The following is a 20,211-nucleotide window of genomic DNA, read 5'->3' on the forward strand; positions in this document are numbered from 1 at the left end:
ATATGTCTTCCTCAGGACTTGGTACGCCCCAACCCACACCAGCTCCTTTGGGGGCCTCTCACAGCGCTGCTGTCCCAATTTAGACTCCCACACTCGCTGGCATTAATTGGCTCCCTCGGGAATGCCGTTGTTCTCGCTAAAGCCCCCAGAACTCCCAGCAGCAAAGGGGCCTCCTCATGGGACCCCCAGATTGGCAGTTCCTTGGGTGTCCCAGCCACATCTTTCCTTCCCAGAATATTCAGAGTAGGCAGATTCCCAAGTAGGGTGAGGGTACTGTGTCCCTGGAAGTGGAATCAGAAGCAAGTGCCCCCCACATACTGTTTCTCCAATCTCTGGGCCCATTTCCTCAGAATCTCCTGTGTGCAGGGCACAGGGTAAAGCCCCAACTTGGGTCTGGTAGAGTGCGGACAGTGTCAAGGCACAGCAGTGGGGGAGCCTGACTGCAATGTCTGTCCTTCCACCTGTCCATCCTCCTTCACACAAGCCTGTCCCTGGGAGCACAGCCCCTCTCAGAGTGCTCTTTGCTCCCCATTTGATAGTTCCAGTCATATATATTGCAGTGACATGTGAACCCCTGAATTACCTGCTGTGGGTCAGTTCTGAGGGTATCTGTGGCAGGGTGAGGGTGCTGTTGGCCTCTGTGCTCTCCATTTGCTTCCTTTCTGCCCAGACTTGGGGTGGTCTAAGGAGATGATGCTCCCACTTGGTTTGAGACTCCTCCCCAGTTGGATACAGGCATGCTTCCTGGTTGAGCTTTGGTCAATACCCCTGTGTGTGTCCCCAGGGTCCATGTTGGCAAGAAGAGGGACCTACTTCCCTGTGCTCTTCAGCCACTTTCAAATATGCAGGAGAGAAGACAGGCCCTGGGCGCTTTAGTTTTGCCCTGCTCCCCCCTCCCCCGCCTCCTGTCCCTGCTGCTCCCTCTGAGGGACTGTCTGAGGTTAAGTGAATTCAGCCCAGGATGCAGGGGTGGGCCCCAGGATGTGGGGGTGCGCCGCAGCACCGAGTATGAGAACCTGTATGTGGGAATGGCACCCTGGCCCAGGGCGAGTGTGGCCAGGAAAAGGTCCTAGCAGTGTCCATCAAAGGGCAGGACAGCAGCTGGGAGGGACACCCCATTTGTCCTTTGTGGAGGGCTGGCAGATTTCCCTGACCTGCACGGTCCCCACTGCCCCCACACTAGCACTCTTAACCTCCTTTAGACGAGGAGGAGGACAGGGCTCTGAGAGGGGGTATTGCCTCCCAGGGACACCCCAAGCACTATCCCTCCCCCCACCCTTGCAGGGCACATGTGGACAGTGCGGCCTAGTCACCAGGCATCTAGATGATGACTCCAAAGGGGCCAGGTGGAGGGGCTAGGAGACAGTTCCCCAGATGCTGGTCTGGGGTGTCATAACACTGAGGGGGGCCCCCCAGTGGCACTTCCTTGCAAGCTTGGGGGAGGGATCTTCATGCTCCTGAGCTGGAGGTGGGGCGAGCGCGCCCTCTGCTGGGATCTAGGGGCACTGCATCAAGTCTCCCACCCACTCTGGGGAGATATCAGCAGAAGCAAGTGTCCCTGGTGCCACCCCAGCTCAGCACTGGCCAGCTGTGTAGCTTCAGGCAAGTAGCCGGCCCTCTCTGGCCTTTTTCCAACGGTGAGCTGGGGGATGCCACCTGTTCCTACATGGGGTCCCCATCTCTGCCTCTGCCTCTTCAGTAGGATTTAGGTCAGTAGGATTAGGGCACGATCAACCTGATGGGCTCCTGAGCAAAACATGATGTGGGGTGCCCCTGGCATCCACAGGGAGAGACACAGGCCGAGTGAGAACCTGTGATCTGTAGGAGTCCCTAAGTGGCCTGTGGACCAGAATGGGGATCACTGCTGTGGACAGCATCAGGGAGGCAGGAGTGTGATGACCCCTACAAAGGCTTGAAGGAAATGGGGACCCTGTCAGGGGCCTTGTCAGCTCTGGGAGAGAAAAGGATCCTCCCCAGGGTGCTGAATCACTCTGGATCTTCTGAAGATTTGCTGCAGGGGAGTGGCCTGAGGGTTTTGGCCAGGTGGGGTCACAAGGTGGCTGTGCAGGGAACCCACCCCATGGATGCCCCTTTTTGGCACAGCCAAAAAGTCATGTGGTCTTAAAGCATGTTTTGTGATTTCCCATTCAAAATAGGAATAAGAATATATGGTGGATGAAATGGAGACCTAAAGTATCTTGTAACCAGGGGTGCTGCCCCCATATAGCAGGATATAGTCATGAACCTTTGAATCCCCTCCACAACTGCTCAGAGCCATCAGGGATCGTGGCCTCCATCCTCCCATGGTTGGGACTGAGTTTTCCCAGTGGAGAAGCAGGAACACAGGGAAGCAGCGTCTATAAAAACCACCTTCACTGCCTCGTCTACCTCTCCTTTCTGACCTGTCTCTCTTCACTCTGCCTGGTCTCTCTTCACTCCATCTTCCTGGCCCTAGAAGCTTCCCTGTGCCCTCCTGTCTCACAGCTAGAGTCCATATGCTCTTCTTTTCACTTGGGGCAGGAGGGGGTCTGTCTACCCACATCTGAGCACCCCACAGGCTTGGGTCGCTAACCAGATCTAACATTGCGTAGATGTGTGCATGTGCACAGCTCAGAGAAAATAGCAGCATGGGGAGGCCTTTGCTGACTGATCCCAGCACTGGCCCAGACCCCAGGAAGATGTGGGTGACTCAGAGATTCACCTTGTGCCTACCCCAGGTTTCCCCACTGCACCCCATTAGCTTTCTTGCCATTCTCTGGGGCCCGCAGCAGATTCCTGAGGAACTTGCCATCCCTGGGGGGACAAAGGAATTGGACAAAGACCACCTAGTGTAGTAATGGGATGGACATGACCTTCTCTGACTGTCTTCAGAGACCATCCTGTCTCTGAAAGAAGCCCCGTGGTGGGCTTGGATGCAAAATCCAGTGATGAACAGCAGATGGCAGCAGCGTCCCGGTGAAGGGAGGAGTCTGAGGCTGACTGTGGGGTTCTGGTGCAATTTCCCACTCTATGGGGGCTCTGGACACTGTTCATGGGCATTCTGGTACTGGAGGACCCGGGGCAGTGACAGCTCTACTGTGGGACCTGGAGAGAGTCAAGGTGGGGCTGCTCCCTGATCTGGCTCCTGCCCTCCCTGCCCACACTCACTTTTCTAGCTCTGCAGATCTGTAAGGAGGACTGAGGGCTGCTGGGTTCTTCATGTGGCTGGCCCATGAAGGTGGTGCTGGAACTGGGGACATCACAGTCATACTCCAGCTCCACTTGGGTCCCTATGGGACCCTCCCTAAGCCCAACCCCAGGTTGCTTTCTCCCTGGAAACTCGAGGTCCTATTCACAGAGCCTCCTCTCTGTCTGTAGGTGAGGTGTAGCCATAGATAGCACCATTCTCTCAGGAGGAACCTTGGAGGGGAAACTAGCTGGTGTGGCATCGTCAAGCATTTCTAGGCACTTAGCTCCTCCACTTCCTCTTCTGTACGAAGCCCTCCATGGCTGCTGCCTCATGGACCTCAAGGACTGCTTCTGCACCAGCTGACACTGCACACACCACAGTACTCTGTGGTAGCACTGACAGAGATAGGGGCGCAGGACCAGCAGGACTGGGAGATGGAATCACCAGGGTAATGGAGACCAGGGAGAGGCCCATGGTGGCATCTGATTGGCTGCTCTGAGAACCAACTGTGAGACTGGGCTGGGGTCTCCAGAAAGTGGTGCAAGGAGACAGCACAGTGGGGGCACCAAGGTGAACCTGAATCCCGGGCATTATGTGTGTATCAGGGTACAGGCCAGAGAGGAGATGTGTCGGGGAGGCAGTGAGAGATTTTATCTCCCTTGCATGCTCCCAGGCTGAGTTCATCAAAAATGGTGTAGAGTGTACCACTTCACGCCACAGAGATTGGCATACATCACAAGGGATGAGAACAAGCAGTGTTGGCAGGGATGTGGAGAGAAAGGAACTCTTACCCACTGCTGGTGGGAATGCCATCTAGTCCACCCTTTATGAAAGCGATATGGAGATTTCTCTGAAAACTGGAAATTGAGCTCCCATCTATACCACTCCTAGGGATGTACCCTAGGAACACAAAAATACAATACAAAAATCCCTTCTTCACACCTATATTCATTGCAGCACTATTTACCATAGCAAGACTCTGGAAACAGCCAAGATGCCCTTCAATAGATGAATGGCTAAAGAAACTGTGGTACATATCCACAATGGAATATTATGCAGCCGTCCAGGAGAGATGAAGTCATGAAATTTTCCTATACATGGATGTACATGGAATCTATTCTGATGAGTGAAATAAGTCAGACGAAGAATAGTCTCGCTCATGTATGGGTTTTAAGAAAAACGAAGGATGTTCTTGCAATAATTTTCAGAGACAAAAGAGAGGAGAACTGGAAGTTCTGCCCCACTTCATGAAGCTTACCACGAAGAGTGATGAGTGTAGTTAGAGAAATAACTACATTGAGAACTATCATAACAATGTGAATGAATGAGGGAAGTAGAAAGCCTGTACTCGAGTACAGGCGGGGGTGGGGTGGGGAGGAGGGAGATTTGGGATGTTGGGGATGGGAATGTTGCACTGGTGAAGGGGGTGTTCTTTACATGATTGAAAACCAACCACAATCATGTTTGAAATCAAGGTATTTAAATAGATATATTAATTTAAAAAAAAAAGTGTGGGGTTTGGGATGTGATGGGTGAATCAGCAGCCTGCTTCTTGCCTCTCAGTAATCCCTAACCTTCCTGGGTCTCGATCCCCAGCCTGCAGACACCTGAGGTTGGGGTGCAGGGCAGCTAGCTGGTCAGGAAGTCTCTGCTCCTGGGGCACAGAGGAAACACAGTGGGCACTGTCTTTCTGGGGATGCGCCCCAGAGTGGTTCATTCCTTTTGGCTTGCAGAGGGGACTACACCCAACCTCCCTTTCCTGGCAGCGGTGTCATTTACCCACTTGGTCTGTTCTTCCCTCCTCATGGAAACGTGGGCCAACAGGTCCTTCCTCTGCCTGGGGAACTGACCTGATCAAGCTCCCAATCCCAGATGCGTCTATCACCCCCACTTGTGTTCTCTCTTGCAGGTAAGTCAGCACTGGCAGCCCCAGGGCTGTGATGCAGCCACCTCAGTCGGAGCAAGAGCGGCCACAGTAAGATGCACTCGCTCGTGTGTGCGGCTCGGCTCGGGGCAGATGCACCTGTCCTGAAAATGGGAGGCCACACATTGGGCCTGTTGGGGTCCCTGACCTCTGTGAGGGGCCCTGAAGTCTGTGCATGCAGCTTGCAGGGACACCCAACATTTCGTGTCTCCACCCTTATGGCCAGTGGAGCTGGTGCTCACAGCTCCCAGGGGCTGAGGCCCCCCAGGAAGGGATAGGGGTGTGGGGCTCCTTGGCCCTGGGCGCATGCATCCACAGCTCTTCACTCTCATAGCATCCCACAGCCACGTCACCTGGCTCAGCCCCGTCACCGTCTCCCCACCATCACCACATTTCCAGGTCCCAGACAACCCATGAGGGAACCCCTGATGGTCTGTGTGCAGCTGAGGGGCTCAGAAGGCCCCATGGAGAAAGGGTTAGAACCAGCATTGGGCGTCCAGGGTTCATTTTAAGCATATGGATCCATTGTCCAGGGCCTGGCAGCTTCGTCCCACAGCCAAGAAAGGAAGTAGGGGTTCCCAGGATCTGTTTCCCAGAATCTCAACAGCTGGAATGCAGACAGGCCTTAGCCCCCAGCTTTCAGCATGTCATCCTGAGAGATCTAATACAGGAAGTTGGGACACAGCCAGGGTCTGCCCTGGCAGTGTCTCTTCATGCATTGTCCCACTTACTTCTCTGCGCATCCTGTGATCTGAGGGATGATCCAGATGGTTTCCCCCAAAACATACTGCTGAGGTTTATTTGTATCTTGACCGCAAGACATGGGAGCTATAGGGGCAGCAAGGGGCACAGCCTTCATTGCTCAGTCCCCACCAATGCCCAAGTGGAGTTTATTGGACATGCCACAGGCATCACAAATATATAAGGTGGTCATCATGCAGTGACCGGGTCTGAGGGGATCCCCTATGGACACCCCCACATTCAGGAAACAGAGTCCACAGGTCCTAGCACTCGGTTTACTCCCCCAGCCAACACCACCACTTCAAGTCTGCTGGTATGCGTGACCCCCTTATCTCTGATTTGAGCCCCCATAATGGGTGAGGAGGGTCCTCTTCTCTTGAGCTTTCTGTCTCCTCTCCCATCTCTGATGGAGTGTTGGGTGCCATCTGTGTGAGTGTTGAGTGCTGTGGCTGTCTGCTGTGGGTGTCCTGCCACCAGGCACTTGACTTCAGCAGGGGTGTCTTCACTGTCTACACCAGGGGTGGTGAACAGGATTTTGACCCTCACTCAAAATGCAATATGTGTTTAATATATTATTGTTAAAATGAGATGCTTTTGTGTGAGTGTTTGTCTGTTTTGGCAGGTCACTGCGTGGTGTGGCTCTCTGACTCTCACAGTTTAAAATTTTGGCTCTTTGTGTCGAACTTGTTCGCCACCCCCCTGGTCTACACAAAGCAGACACTCTTCAGTCTGAGTTGTTTGTAGTCACCTTAAAAAACCCCAGGATACTAGTACCCTGGTGCAATCCTCCCATGATTTCTTTTCTGGATTTATGGCCTCGGACCTAGCACCCAGGTCCAGTGTGTGGTGTCAGATGGGGGTGCTCCTGTGCTTTCCCCAGCATCATTTCTGAAAGGGAGCTGCCCTTCTCCACAGATGCTTTTGGATTTCTGTCATACATTAACTACTGTGGATCTGAGGTTTTTGTTTGGGGGCTCTCATTCTGCTCCATTTGGACTGTGTGTGTTTCTGCTACAGAACACAGTTTTCACTGCAGCAGCTCTACAGGAAAAAGGAAAAAGGAAAAAGATCTTCAGTCTTCTGGGTCTCAGAATTGTTTTGACTATTGGGGGTGGGGTTGGTTTTGGTTTTGATTCTGTATAGTTTTAGAAGCATTATCTCTAAGTCTTTGAATAATACCATTGAAGTCCTGATAGGAATTGCATTGTGTTCACGCACCACTTTGGATAGAACGGTTATTTTATTTTTATTTTCAGTTTTGGGGGACACACCTGGCTCAGTGCTCAGGAATCACTCCCGGTGGTGCTCAGGGAAGAATATTGGGTGCTAGAAATCAAACTTGCTTTAGTCACATGCAAGGCAAATGCCCTACCTGCTGAGCTATGTCTCCAGGCCCAGGATGGTCATTTTAACGATGTTAATTCTTCCTTTTCCTTGTGTCTCCAATTTTTTTTGACAGTACCATCATTTTCTTATGTAAAAGTTTTTCACTTTTTTTGATACTTGATTTATTCTTCTCCTTCAAATTTGAAATTTGTTCTTTAAAGTTAAATACAGCCTGTTTTGTTGTTGTTGTTGTTGTTTGTTTTGTTTTGTTTTTCTATACCAGGCAATTCTTGCTCTGCACTCAGGAATTATGCCTGATGGTGCTCAGGGTCATATGGGATGCTAAATATCCAACTCAGGTCAGCCACATATAAGGCAAATGCCCTACCTACTGTACTATTGCGTCAGACCTTCAACCTATTTTTGCATGCTGATTTTGTATCTTGCCACCTTGCTATGTATGTATTACTTTTTTCCAGTGGTGTCCTTAGATGTTTTGTGTTACTCTGTCATTTACAAATACTGAAAGTTTTAACTATTTTATATCCCCTGCCCCCCCCCCCCTCTCTCTCTCTCTCTCTCTCTCTCTCTCTCTCTCTCTCTCTCTCTCTCCTAGTTTGCTGTAGCTGGGCTTTATAATGCCATGTTGAATAACAGTGGTGATTGTACACCCTTGATCTTTGCCATCTCTGAGGAAACACTTTTTTTTTTTTTTTTTTTTGGTTTTTGGGCCACACCCAGTAACGCTCAGGGGCTACTCCTGGCTATGCGCTCAGAAGTCGCTCCTGGCTTGGGGGACCATATGGGACGCCGGGGGATCAAACCGCGGTCTGTCCTAGGCTAGCGCAGGCAAGGCAGGCACCTTACCTCCAGCGCCACCGCCCGGCCCCAGGAAACACTTTTTTGTTTTTGGGTCACACCCGGCAGCACTCAGGGGTTACTACTGGCTCTATGCTCAGAAATCGCTCCTGGCAGGCTCAGAGGACTATATGGGATGCCGGGATTCAAACCACCGTCCTTCTGCATGCAAGGCCAACACCCTACCTCTAACACTATCTCTCTGGCCCCTGGAAACACTTTTTCCTTTTCACCACTGAGTATGTGATGTCAGTGATAAGTTGGTTGGCCATGGCCTATATTATTACTAAGGTCCTCGCCCTTTCGTTGAAAGTTTTTATTCTGAGACTTTGGCTCTTGTCAAAAGCATTCTCCACATCTACTGATGAGAAAATGTAGTTTTCTCTTTCCTTTTGCTGGTATAGTGTGTCCAATTACTTGATTTGTTTCCGGAGAACCATCCTAGCACCCCTGGAATTATCTTTATTGGTCGTAAGGCATGACTCTTTTCAGGTATTGTTGATTTCCATTCACTATGATTTTTTTGAGAAGCTACGCATCTGTGTTCACGGAGGATACTGATCTCTAATTTTCCTGGGTGGGGCTGGGGCTTGGGTCTGCGTTTAGGGCTTACTCTTTAATATGTACTCAGGGGTTACTCCTGGCAGTGCTTGAGGTGCTGGAATCAAACCAGAATCAAGTGTGCAAGGTGAGCACCTGTACAATATCTGCAGCCAAGTAATTTTATTTTGTCTTCGTCTGCTCTTCGTATTAGGGTGTATTTTAATACACCCTTCATAGAAAATGGAAGAATTCCTATTGCTTCCTTTTTGTGGACAAGCTTGTTCAGGTTCTCTGGAAAATAGTAATACACTTGGAGCCTGGACTTTTATTTCTAGGGGGTGTGTATGAGAGAAAGGGGCTTATTTCTGATTACTATTTCTTGTGATTGTCCCACTCAGAATCTCTAGATCTTCCTTGGGAAATAGTGGGATTCTAGAAGTTCACTCACTTCTCGCAGGCACTCTGATTCGGAGCTATAAAATCCTCTGTAGTGGCTGTTTGAGATCAGCATCTGTTAAAGCTTTATTCCCCCCTTTCACTGCTGATTTGTCCTCTGTTATCTAGCAAAGAGTTTTAGAAAAGGCCCTTGTTTTTTTCTTTCAGAGAACAGCTGTTGATTCCAGACTTTTGCACTGTCTGTCTTCATTGTTTGTTTTATTTCCACTCTGATTTTCAGGACTCCCTTCCTGCGCTCAATGTGAGGTTTGAGTTGTTCTTTCTCTAGTCCCTTGTGAGTGAAGGTAGTGAAGGGGGTTTTGCTGGTTTCCTGTTGAGTTTCACTGTGTCCTTCTCTCTCAGCACCACATTTGTTTTGTCTTGCTCTGTGTTCCCATCTGTTTCTAAGAATTATTTGATTTCCTCCTTGGCCCAGTAGTTATCTAAGAGTATGTTGTTTTTCAAACGTTTGTTTCCCAGCTTTCGTTTTCTACCACAGATTTCTACCTTTGTGGCATGTAATCTGAAAAGACTCTTGGCTCCACTCCTGCACCCATACCCCAGCCCCTGTACTTTCTGGAGAAAGGAAGGGAATCATGTGGGGGGGGCATGGTAAGTAAACCCAGGTCTTCTCATTCCTTATTTGGTTTTGTTTGGGGCCATAGTCAATGATGCTTGGGACTTGCTCCCAGCAGCTCTGAGAGGGCTGAGCTCTCTCCAAAGCCTTAGATTAGAAATTGTTCTGAGAAGGGACAGTCACTGGGAGGAAGGTGTGAGGTGTGAGGCAGGAGAGGGTTTGTCTCCGTGTGGAGCTGCCTCTCTCCCTCCTGAATTGTGTGCAGCAAGAGGGTGACCGTCAGCATCTCCTCCTCCCCTGCCTCTTGGTGTTAACAGGCTTCTCAGGTGTCACAATAGCTGCTGTGTGAACCCTTCACCTCTTCCAGCTGTGGAGCTTGTGTTATTAGTGTGACCAAGTCCTCTTCATTTCCTGTGCCATGTCACCTCTGTTACTTGACCAGGAGCCCATAGGATTTTTCCTGATGTAGGACCCTGTTCCTTTTGGTGAATTCGGGCCCTAGGCTTTCTCCTTTTCCCCATGGTGCCAGGGATTGAGTTTGAAGCTGAAAGATGATGGCTTGTGACTCATCATGTCTCTCCAGGGCATAAGCCATTGGATTTAGGGGACTGGAGATGGGAAAGGAACTTGCTATTTGTTCCAATGAGGGTTTGGGGGTTTCTCTTGGTTTCTTTGGTCTTATTTCTCCCTTGATTTGATTCTTGGCTTTTATATGTGATCAGGTTCCATGTGAGTCCATGGAAACACCCAGTCATATTCTAGGTATATAGGGATTCCTTCTTTCTGTCTTGCTTTTACCATGAAGTAGACATGAATGAACGCTTTCAGCTAATATCATGGTAGAGTGAGTCAGTCTTGCATTTGTTATAGCACAACCATGACTCTCTCCTTTCCCATGTTTTGTGTTTTTGTGGGTTTTCTTTGGCCCTTAGAAAAGACCTTTTAGGGGCCAGGCACTTGTCTTGCATGTGACTGACCCAGGTTCAATCTGCAACATCCTATATGGTCTCCTGAGCACTGCCAGGAGTGAACACTGAGCACAGAGGTTGGAGTGAGCCCTAAAAACAGCAGCGTGTGGCCCAAAACAAAAAAAGAACACAAGTAACTTTTTTCAGAAATAGTTTGACAAGTGAACGGTCTATGAGTTCCTATCACTACTGTTTGTCAGAGAGGAAAAAAAATCTTGTGCGACGTGTGCCACTTGTGCCACTTGATCTGAGCCCTCACTGTGGTGGAGCAGGAGCACCTGGTGTGGTACTTTTCATGGATGAGACCAGTGTTGGGGTGGGGACTCCCTTCCGTGTGAGCCTTTGCTTTTTCTCACTGCTTTTAGGATTCTCTGTCTGCCACTTCACATTCTATCTTGGGTTCTGTCTTGTTTTATTTTTATTTATTTTGTTTTCAATACTCAGGTCTTGCCTCTGACTGCTGTCAGAAATCATTCCTGGTAGTGCTTGGGGGACCTTAGGTATGGCAGGAATTGAACCATGGTTATTTGTATGGAAAGCAAATGTCCTCCTTGCTGTCCTGTTGCTCCAGCCCCTGAGTTTTGTTATTTGCTTTTTGTTTTTTTATTGAGGCTCAGAGCTTACTGGGCCTGGGTCTTTTTTCTCCCAAAATGGGGTGAGTTCCAGTTACTGCTTCTTTAACCACCACCTTCCCCCCCACCCCTTAGAATCCCAACATCCATGTGGACACTGATCCTTTGGTGCCATAAATATCACCTTTTTCTTCACTTTGCCAAAATCTGTTGTTTTTTTTTTTTCTTTTCTGTTGGTCTCCTTTACCTCATTCCCAAGCTCACTGCTTCACTTTCTGGACACCAAATGGTACAAACTGCTCCTTTAGATAGGTGGATGATTTCTTAGATCCTTAGATAGGTGGATGATTTCTGTGTGAATTTTTCTCATATTTTCTCTGTCCTTAAAGATCTTTCCCTCTCAGTACCTCACTCCAGGAGAGATGCTCTGCCTAGAAAGTTTGGAAGGCCTTGCCTTCTGTCTACTTCTCTCATCTCTTGATGCAGCTCAGTTCACTGTGGGGGGAAAGTTCCAGTCTCCTTGATAGCAACTGCAGAGAAGGGGGGCACTGCAAACTCTATCCATGACTCTGTTTACCGCTTTGATTCTCACTGGGATTATCACTTGGGCCTGGACCATGCACACCAGGGTCTTATGGGGCTGGAATCCAGCAGCCTGTGGTAATAGGGGGTCTGTCTCAGAGTCTCATAGCAGTTGTAGCACTGCTAAGCCATCCTCACGGCTACCAGGGATCCAGATCTGGGGGATGTCTGAGCTGTGACACTGTGAGAGTGAAATGTTCAAGCATGTCTTGCAGGTGACCAGCAGGAGCAGAGTCCCAGTAGCTTAGCAGCAGTTCTCTGCCAAGTTGGAGCAGTTTTGGGGGGCAGCTTAAGGTGGTGAGCACCAGGCATCCCTTGGGGCTGTCGCCTTGACCACCTCTGTGCTAGTTTCCTGCAGCCCCAGTAAGATGGCAAGTTCCCCAAGGGGCAATGGGATTCAGGGGTGCCAGGCCTTATGTGGGGTCTGTGTAAGGATAGGTTGGAGCCCTGTTCACCAGGAGAGTGATTAGAAATACCAAGGGTTTCCTTTAGTCTCCTTAACCCCCTGGGGGGAGAACAGATCTGCAGATTTGAGGTGTCAACCCCACCTTGACTGTCATGGTCTTCTGGGAAGAGACTCCAGCTTGCTGCCCAGCTCAATGCACCCCTGGGGGAAGCCTTGCCCTGTTTCTCAGGCTGGGCCAACTCGGGCCCTCTTGGACAGACCCCAGAGGCAGCCTATTCCTTCATTCTGCTGACGCCCAGCTCCAGACAGGCTCTGTGGCCCCATAGTGTTTTCTAGAGCTCAGCATGGATGGGGACAGGACTTTTTGTCTTATTCTGGAAGTTTCACCCCTGGCTCTGCATGCAGCACCTTCTGAGAATCTGCCAAGTACTGACACTGTCTTACACTGACTCCCTCTGTGACATGCCAAGTGTATTGCTTAGGAGAGATACAAATATCCAGAAATAGGCTCATGGTAAACAGTCCTCACTAACGTGAATGAGAAGTACCAGGAGCACGTTCTCCATGGGGAACCTCAGCACCAGCACCAGCGGGCTGGGTCCCACTGGTGTGGACACCCCTTGATGAACCATCGTTCCTTCACTACTAAGATGGGAATCTGGGCCCCACGTGACTGGGATCCTTCAGCCCCCTTCTTCTGCGTGATTTCTGTAAATCCAGCCTACGGGAAGGGAGGGTTCTAGAACATTCTGAATGTGCCCCTTCGAGTCTTCCTCGTGCAACCACACCCGGTTAGGCCCAGGTAAGGAGTTCTTGGCTGAAACCATTTGCTTTCCCTCTCACCAACTCCCCCCACCACTGCTTCTAGGATGTTACTTATTCTCTATTTTTAAATATTTGCCTCTGTAAAATACACACACACACACACACACACACACACACACACACACACAACACGCCATCGCAAACAAATGAAGGTTGGGACAGATTTATAAAGCAGGCTCCCGGGGAGCGGCTGGATTAATTATTCAGCACCTCTCCTCCTCTGGAGCCATTTACTGTCTCCTGCATTTCTACCCCAATCCTGCCGAGACATAATTTCAGGGACTGGCTCGGGTGGGGCTCATCCCCGCGTAATTGTGTTCATGTTTGTAAATGTGAAAAATAATCAAATGGAACTGGAGAGAGATGGCACAGTAATTCAAGGGGATATTAAACCGCAGGGAAGTTAGCTGGCAAATAAATAGGCGTTTGTGGCTGTCAGGGTGAGCGATGGGGCAGGGCTGGAGACAAAAAGCAAAGCGGCTACCTGGGTGCCTCTGTGGGGGTGGGGGGCGGATCTGCATGCACCCACCAGAGCCAGGGGCCCTCACCTCAAAAGTGGCCCTGCTCCTCATGCTCAGCGGCTCCTGTCTGGTGTGAATTTAGGGTACAGTCCAGATTTGAGTGGCCTCTTGACCAGCAAAATTCTTGACACTCCAGCAATCAGACAGGGGTAATAAAGTTTTTACTGGGGCTTGAGACCCTACACAGAAGCAGAAGTGGCCTGGCTCAGGCTTCTGACAAGGACAGGTGAGTGACTTCTGCAAGTGAGTGACTTCTCACCCCATGATTCTGCTTCCAGCCTCAGTCTCCCTTCTCCCCTTTCTTCACTCTGCACTGTTGTTTTCTTTGCTCTCCTCCTCACTCTTCCCTCATCTCTTTCTCCTCTTCTCCCTCTTCTCCCCAGATTTCTTCCTCTTGCCCCCCTCTTTGCTGTATGCCATCTCTCCTCAGTGTTCTTTTTCCTTCACCCCTCTCCTCCCCTTTTCTCTTCTGTTCACTCTCCTCTAGACCCAGTTTTCTTGGCTCTGTCCACATATCTATGCTTTTCACTATCCCATTTCCCTTCCTCTCCTGTTCATTCTCTTCCACCTCTTTTCTTTTCTCTAACCCCCTTCTCTCCACTCCTTACTCTTCAAGGGGTCTCTCCAGACACAGCAGGTGAGTCTCTTTTTCTTCTCTGCTCACTGTCCTCAACACCCCCTTCTCTATTCAGCTCTTCCTCTTCTCTTCCCATTCTCTGCAGAAACAGCTCTTTCCTCCCTCCACTCACCCCTCACTGTCTTTCTACAGCCTCTTTGTTTCCCTCACTCTCTCCTTTCTGTCCTCCCCTCTCTTCCCTGCCTTTATGCTCACCTTTACTTCTCTTCTTCACCTCCCTCTGCTCCTTTCCTTGCTCTATCCACCTCTTTCCCTTCTTCCTGTTTGGAGTGTGGAATCCAGTCATCCATGGCTCTCCTGGGCTTCCAGGCATCCCCTGTACTCTCTGTCCCTCGCTCTCTTTCTCCTCCTGGACCTCCCTCCTATTTAGTGTTCTTTCCTTTTCTGTCTTTTCTGTCCCACTCCTTTTTTCTCTCAGATCCTTCCTCTTTCTCTGCTTCTCCCTGCTTTTCTATTCACTCTATCCACTTTGCTTTCCTCTGTCCCTCACCTCTCTCCCCTTTCTTCCACTTCACCTTGCTCATTCTTCACTCCTTGCAGTTGTTTTCTCTTTCTTTGACCCCTCTTTTCTTCCCTCTCTCTTTGCTAAGTTCCCCTATCAAGATAGGGGAATCTTTCTATCTTCCTTTCTTTTCTATCTTCCTCCAGAAGATAACATTTTCTATCTTCTATCTTCCTATCTTTTCTATCTTCCTCCAGAAAATAACATTTTCTCCATTATTATTTAATATAAATAATTTTTCCTTTTTGCTTCTCCCCCTCTGCTCTCTGCCTGCTCCTGCTCTCCCCACACCCTTCCTTATACTCTTTCAGCTGTTCTATTTCCTTCCCTTCTGGCTCCTACTTTACTCTTCTTTCTTCACTTCTACTCTCCTTTTTGAGCATCTCTGCACTCTCCTTTGCTCTCCCTTTTATTCTTTATTTCTCTTCTGCCCCTTTCTTTCTGTTCACTCCCCTCCTTCTTACTCCTCCTTATACTCTTTCCCAACTGTTCTATTCCTTCTCTTCAAGCTCTTTTCTTAGCCCTGTCTTCTGTACTCCTTACTCAATCTCCTTTCCTGTTCTCCACAAGCCCCCTTTCTCTTCTTTTTTAGCTGTCCTCTTTCCTTACTACTCTGTCCTCTGTTTCTCCTTTCCAGTTGACTCTCTTCTATGCAGTCTTCTTCGCTTTCTCCCTCTTGCTGTTCTTCCCTCTCCTCTTTCCCTGTTTTCATGTTTAGAATTCCCCTCCTTTGTATGTGCTCGACTTCTCTTCCCTATCTTCCTCTGGAGTCTTTCGCACTTCCTCACCATCTTCCATTAATCCTCTTAGTTCCCCTTTCTCCCCTTCTCTCTGCAGAAAACACCTCTCTTTCCTCCCAGTCTCTAGTCCTCACTGCTATTTCCCTCATTCTTACATGCTCTCTTTCCTTATACTATCCTCTGCCTCTTCTCCTTTCTCTGTTCTCTCTCCATCTTCCCCCCTTTGTGTTCTCTACTGTCTCCCTCCTTCTTCTATCCTCTAGTTTCTCTCTCTTCTCTCTGGGTTTTTTTTTAACTGTATCCCCATTTATCCATCTTTTCTCTTGTCCCCATCCTTTTACTTCATTCCTCGTTTTTCTTTCTTAGTTCCTTTTCCCTCTCACCCCTTCCTGTTTGGGATTTGAGGTCCTTGATACCTCAGGACATAAATGATATACCCAGGTCTCTGACTCAGCTGGCGAGTCCTCCCCATTCCAGTCTCTCCTGCCTTCTTTCCACTCTGTTTCTCCTTCCTGTTCTTTCCTTTCCTGCTTTCCCCCTGCTTCCTCTTTTCTTTCAGCAGCTCTATTTTCTGCACTCCTTGCTCTACTCATTCCTGGCCTTTTGTACTCACTGTTTCTGCTCCCTTCACTCCATTTTCATCCCTGGACTCCTGGCTATTCTATTTCCTTCCACCTCTTTCTGCCCCTTTTCTCACTCATTGCTCACCCTCTCTTTATTCTCCACTATCTTCCTCCTTCAGCTGTTCTATTTCCTTGCTCTGCTCCCATCTCACCACCTCATCATTTTCTGTTCTTCTCTCCACTTTCCTTTTACTCCTTTCTTTCTTTGCTCTGCTCCCCTGTGCCCCTCCTTTTCCACTCTTTCCCCTTTTTTCTCCTTTCTTCTCACTCTCCTTCAGGCCCTCCCATTTCCTCTCTATCTCTTTACTCTTTCTTCCTCACTTCTCCCCTATTCTCCTTCCCTTTTTGCTCTCTCCCTCCTTCCTTGGCTCTCTCTCCATTCTTTTTCTCCTCACTCTCCCACTCTCCTTGCTGTTCTGTTTCATACATATTTCCTCTCCTACAGTTCCATGCTTTTCTCTATCAGCATTTTTCTTTACTCCACTCCTCTTCCCCACCCACACCCTTTTATTTTCCCTCTTTCCTCCCCTCTTATTCTTTCCTCTGCACTCTAGATGGGTCTTTCTACCCTTTACTGTCCTCTTTTAACTTCCCCTTCTGCAGACCTCCTGTCTCCACCTCACACCACTCCCTCCTCAAATTCTTTTCTACCCAATTTTTTTCTCTCTACCCACACCTCTCCTATCTTTCCATTTCTCTTCACCCCTTACTGTCTCTTCTCTTTCTCTAATCCTAACTGTTCCATTCACCTCCCTTTCTTCTTTCCAGCCCTTGCTCTACTAATCTGTTTCTCCCTTCTCTCCTTTCTCTGCTCACCTTTATTTTCTTCCCCATTTCCCTCTGACCCATTCTTTGCTCTATACTCTCTACTCTTTCTGCAGAAATAGCTCACTGTTTCCTTGCTCTGTCTCCTCCTTTCTTACTTTCCCATTTCTTCAATTTTCACTATTTGGTTCCTTTACTTCCAAACTCCTTTTTTAAACTATTGGTGGGAGGACAGAGTGATAGTAACAGTGGGAGGGGTGTTTGCCTTGCATAGGGCAAACCTGGGTTCATTACTAGCATCCCACATAGTCCTCTGAGCATTGTGTGTGGCACAAAAAAAAAAAAAAAAGAAACAATAAAGAAGAACAAAACTTTATTGAATCAACATGAGAAATAGTTATAATATTCTAACCTTATCTCTTCACCAATGTACACTTCTCACCTCCCTCAGTCTGCTCTAGAGTAGACACCTCTCTCTTCCATTATACTACTCTACTCTTCCTCAACTCTTTCTACTCCCAACCCCACCAACCCCTTTTCTTTCCCTCTCCAACTTTTCTGTAATCTTTCTCCCTCAATACTTTCCTATTCACGGCCCAGCAATCACAAAAGGGGGGTAATAGTCTCTCCAAGGAATCCTGACACAGCAGTTGAGCCTTCCCCTTTCTCTTCTCTTTTATCTCTCTTTCTCTCAAAAACAAGCCTCATCTCCTCTCTTTACTCCTTGAAGTCTTCTCCTTTCTGCATTTCCACTGTTCCCTCCTTTCTGCTCTTGTTCTTTTCTATTTTCCTCACTCTCTTCTAGCTTTTTTCTTTCCTCCCAGTCTTTTTCCCTCTAACCCCCATCTCTTTCCATTTTCTCTGCCACCAATCCTGACTGTTCTGTTACATTTCTCTCTGTATCTCTATCACTCTCCTCTCCCCTTTTCTCTATCACTCTTTCAGTCCCTATACACTGCTCTTTTCTCTGGCCCCAAATCTTTCCTTCTCTCTCCTCTTCCCCACTCGGTCTATTCTCTCTTATTCTTTACTTTCCCTAGCTGTTCTATCTCCCCTTCTTTGTTCCATTTGTCCCCCTAACCTTTCTTTTTCCTCATTTCTTTCATCTGCTGCCTTTCTCTATCCTCTAACTAGTTTTATTTCTTAATCCCCATCCTCTCACTTTCTCCTCTCTCCACAACCCAGTCCTCCTTTTCTCTACCTTTCCTCCCTTTTCTCTACTTCTTTTTTTTTTTTTTTTTTTTTTTTTTGGTTTTTTGGGCCACACCCGGTGACGCTCAGGGGTTACTCCTGGTTATGCGCTCAGAAGTCGCTCCTGGCTTGGGGGACCATATGGGACGCCGGGGGATCGAACCGCGGTCTGTCCGAGGCTAGCGCAGGCAAGGCAAGCACCTTACCTTTAGCGCCACCGCCCGGCCCCTTCTCTACTTCTTTCTTCACTTCTGGGTCCCATCTCCCTACTCCTTTATCCCACCCTTTGTGTTTTCCACTCTCTCAACTATTCTATTTCCTTGTACTTTCTAGCTTCTCTTTCCTTTATCTTTCTTCACCTTTCCGGTTCTACACACTTCTACTTCTAGTTCTCTTTGCTAACTCCCCTCTCTGCCATCTTCCCTGACTCTACCTTCTCACATTTTACTTTCCCTCCTTCCTGTCTTTACTCCCTTTTCTCTCCCTTTCTACTCTTTTCTTTCTTCCATTTGCCTTTCCACTATCTCCCTCTTTCTCTACTCCCTTCGTTCAGGCGCCCTTGCTTTATCCTCATCTCTCCTTTTTTTCACTATACTTCATCACTCATCTCTTCCCTAGCCCTACAGTATCTTCTTCCCATTTCCCTTCTCTCTTTCAGCTATTCTGTTTCCTTCCCTCTTTGCTCTATCCTCTTTCCCTCTCTTTCTTTAATTTTCTTTGCCTTTTCCCCCTTCTCCTCTACCTCTTGTCTATTTAGTCAGTCCTTTATTCTTCTCACCCTTCATCTCCCTCATTCTTCACTTCTCCTTTCTATACTGTTCTCTTTCCTCTACCCAGTTTTCTTCCCTCTATTGTCATCTGTCTCTTTTTTTCTTCCCCACTTTTTCCCCACAGCTCTCTTTTTTTTTTTTTTTTTTTTTTTTTTTTTTTTTTTTTTTTTGGTTTTTGGGCCACACCCGTTTGACGCTCAGGGGTTACTCCTGGCTATGTGCTCAGAAATCGCCCCTGGCTTGGGGGGACCATATGGGACGCCGGGGGATCGAACCGCGGTCCGTTCCTTGGCTAGCGCTTGTAAGGCAGACACCTTAGCTCTAGCGCCACCTTCCCGGCCCCACAGCTCTCTTTACTTATACCTACACCTTGATATTTCCTTCTCTCTTCACTTTCTACCCCATTTTCTTTTCTCTTCCCCTCCTGCTCTCCTCTTCTGTAAAATCGCCCCATGGACTGTATTTCCAATTCTGGATGAATGAATCTAAAGCAGACTAGGCTGAGGATGAAACAGGTGTAGTCTGACAATCTTCTATACCATATCAAGAGCCAGCTGCCTGCCAGAATTATTTTTATTGAGTACAGAGACCTCCTCCAGGTATGACAGTAAAAACCAATGGCTCAGGCTATCCTGAGCCACTCCTGCCCTAGTTTACATGTAAAACAATTTGTTTTGGGGTAAAACAAGTTGTAAACAAATAGATAGAAAGGAACCAGAGATTATCTTTGTTTGAGGTAAAACTCAGTTGTAAATAAACAGATAAAAAGAAACCTGGGATGATCTTTGTTTTGGGTAAAATAAGGAATAGCCTAACACTCCTGCCTGCTGATTTCTTCTTTATCTCCTCTCTACCTCTCCTGTTCCTACCTCTCTTATCTCAGCTGTTTTATTTCCTTGCTGTTTCCAACTCTCTCCTCTTTCCCCAACTTTCACTGCCCTATCTTTTTCTATTTCCATTTCCTCTCTCTGCCCCCTTTTCCCTCTCACTCCACTTTCTCCACTCTCCCTCCTTGCTCCTCTTTTCCTCCTTCCTTTCCACTCTCCATCCTCTCTATTCTGCTCTTCTGTTCACTGTAATCTTCCCAGTATCCCTTTTTCTTTCTTAATTTTTTCTCTAGTCCTAACTGTTCTATTTCCTTCTCATCTTCCACCTTCTTTCCTTCCATACCTCCCCCTGCCCTTTTCTTTGTTCACCTCCATCTCTCCACTTCCTTCTCCATTTCCTTCATTCCTTGCTCTACTCTCTCCAGGCTATTTATATTCATTCTCTCCGGTCTTTACTCCCTCTTTATTCCTGAATTCCTTTTCTCTTTACTCTCCCTCCCTTCTGTTTAGATACCATTTTTCTTTGCTATCCTCGCTTTCTATCCTCACTTTCTTGTCATTTTTCTTACTCCTGTATCTCCCTTCTACTCTCCAGCTCTTTATTTTCATTGCTTCTTGCCTCTCCTCATGGTTCTTCCTCTTCTCTCATTCCTTTTCTTGCTCCCCTGTGCTGCTCTTACTCCGTGTCCTTCCCTTTTCTCTCTTTACA

General features: G+C 48.2%; 1 protein-coding gene across 5 annotated transcripts in view; it reads left to right on the forward strand.

The window, feature by feature from the left end:
* Positions 1–20,211, forward strand: part of KCNIP1 (potassium voltage-gated channel interacting protein 1) — a 166,938-nt gene that overhangs the window by 93,355 nt on the left and 53,372 nt on the right. The window contains exon 1 of one of the 5 annotated variants that reach the window (XM_049776095.1): positions 5,097–5,144. The exons of 3 other annotated variants lie outside the window; for them this stretch is intronic. Coding sequence is in view for 1 of the 2 variants with exons in the window: in XM_049776093.1 (XP_049632050.1) it covers positions 5,150–5,184 (35 nt within the window). In the remaining variant the exon portion in view is untranslated. Of the gene's footprint in view, positions 1–5,096; positions 5,185–20,211 lie in introns of those variants that run through there. One more of the 5 variants, XM_049776093.1, reaches the window with a different exon arrangement.

This window comes from Suncus etruscus, chromosome 6 (assembly GCF_024139225.1).
Source record: "Suncus etruscus isolate mSunEtr1 chromosome 6, mSunEtr1.pri.cur, whole genome shotgun sequence".
Lineage (NCBI taxonomy): Eukaryota > Metazoa > Chordata > Mammalia > Eulipotyphla > Soricidae > Suncus > Suncus etruscus.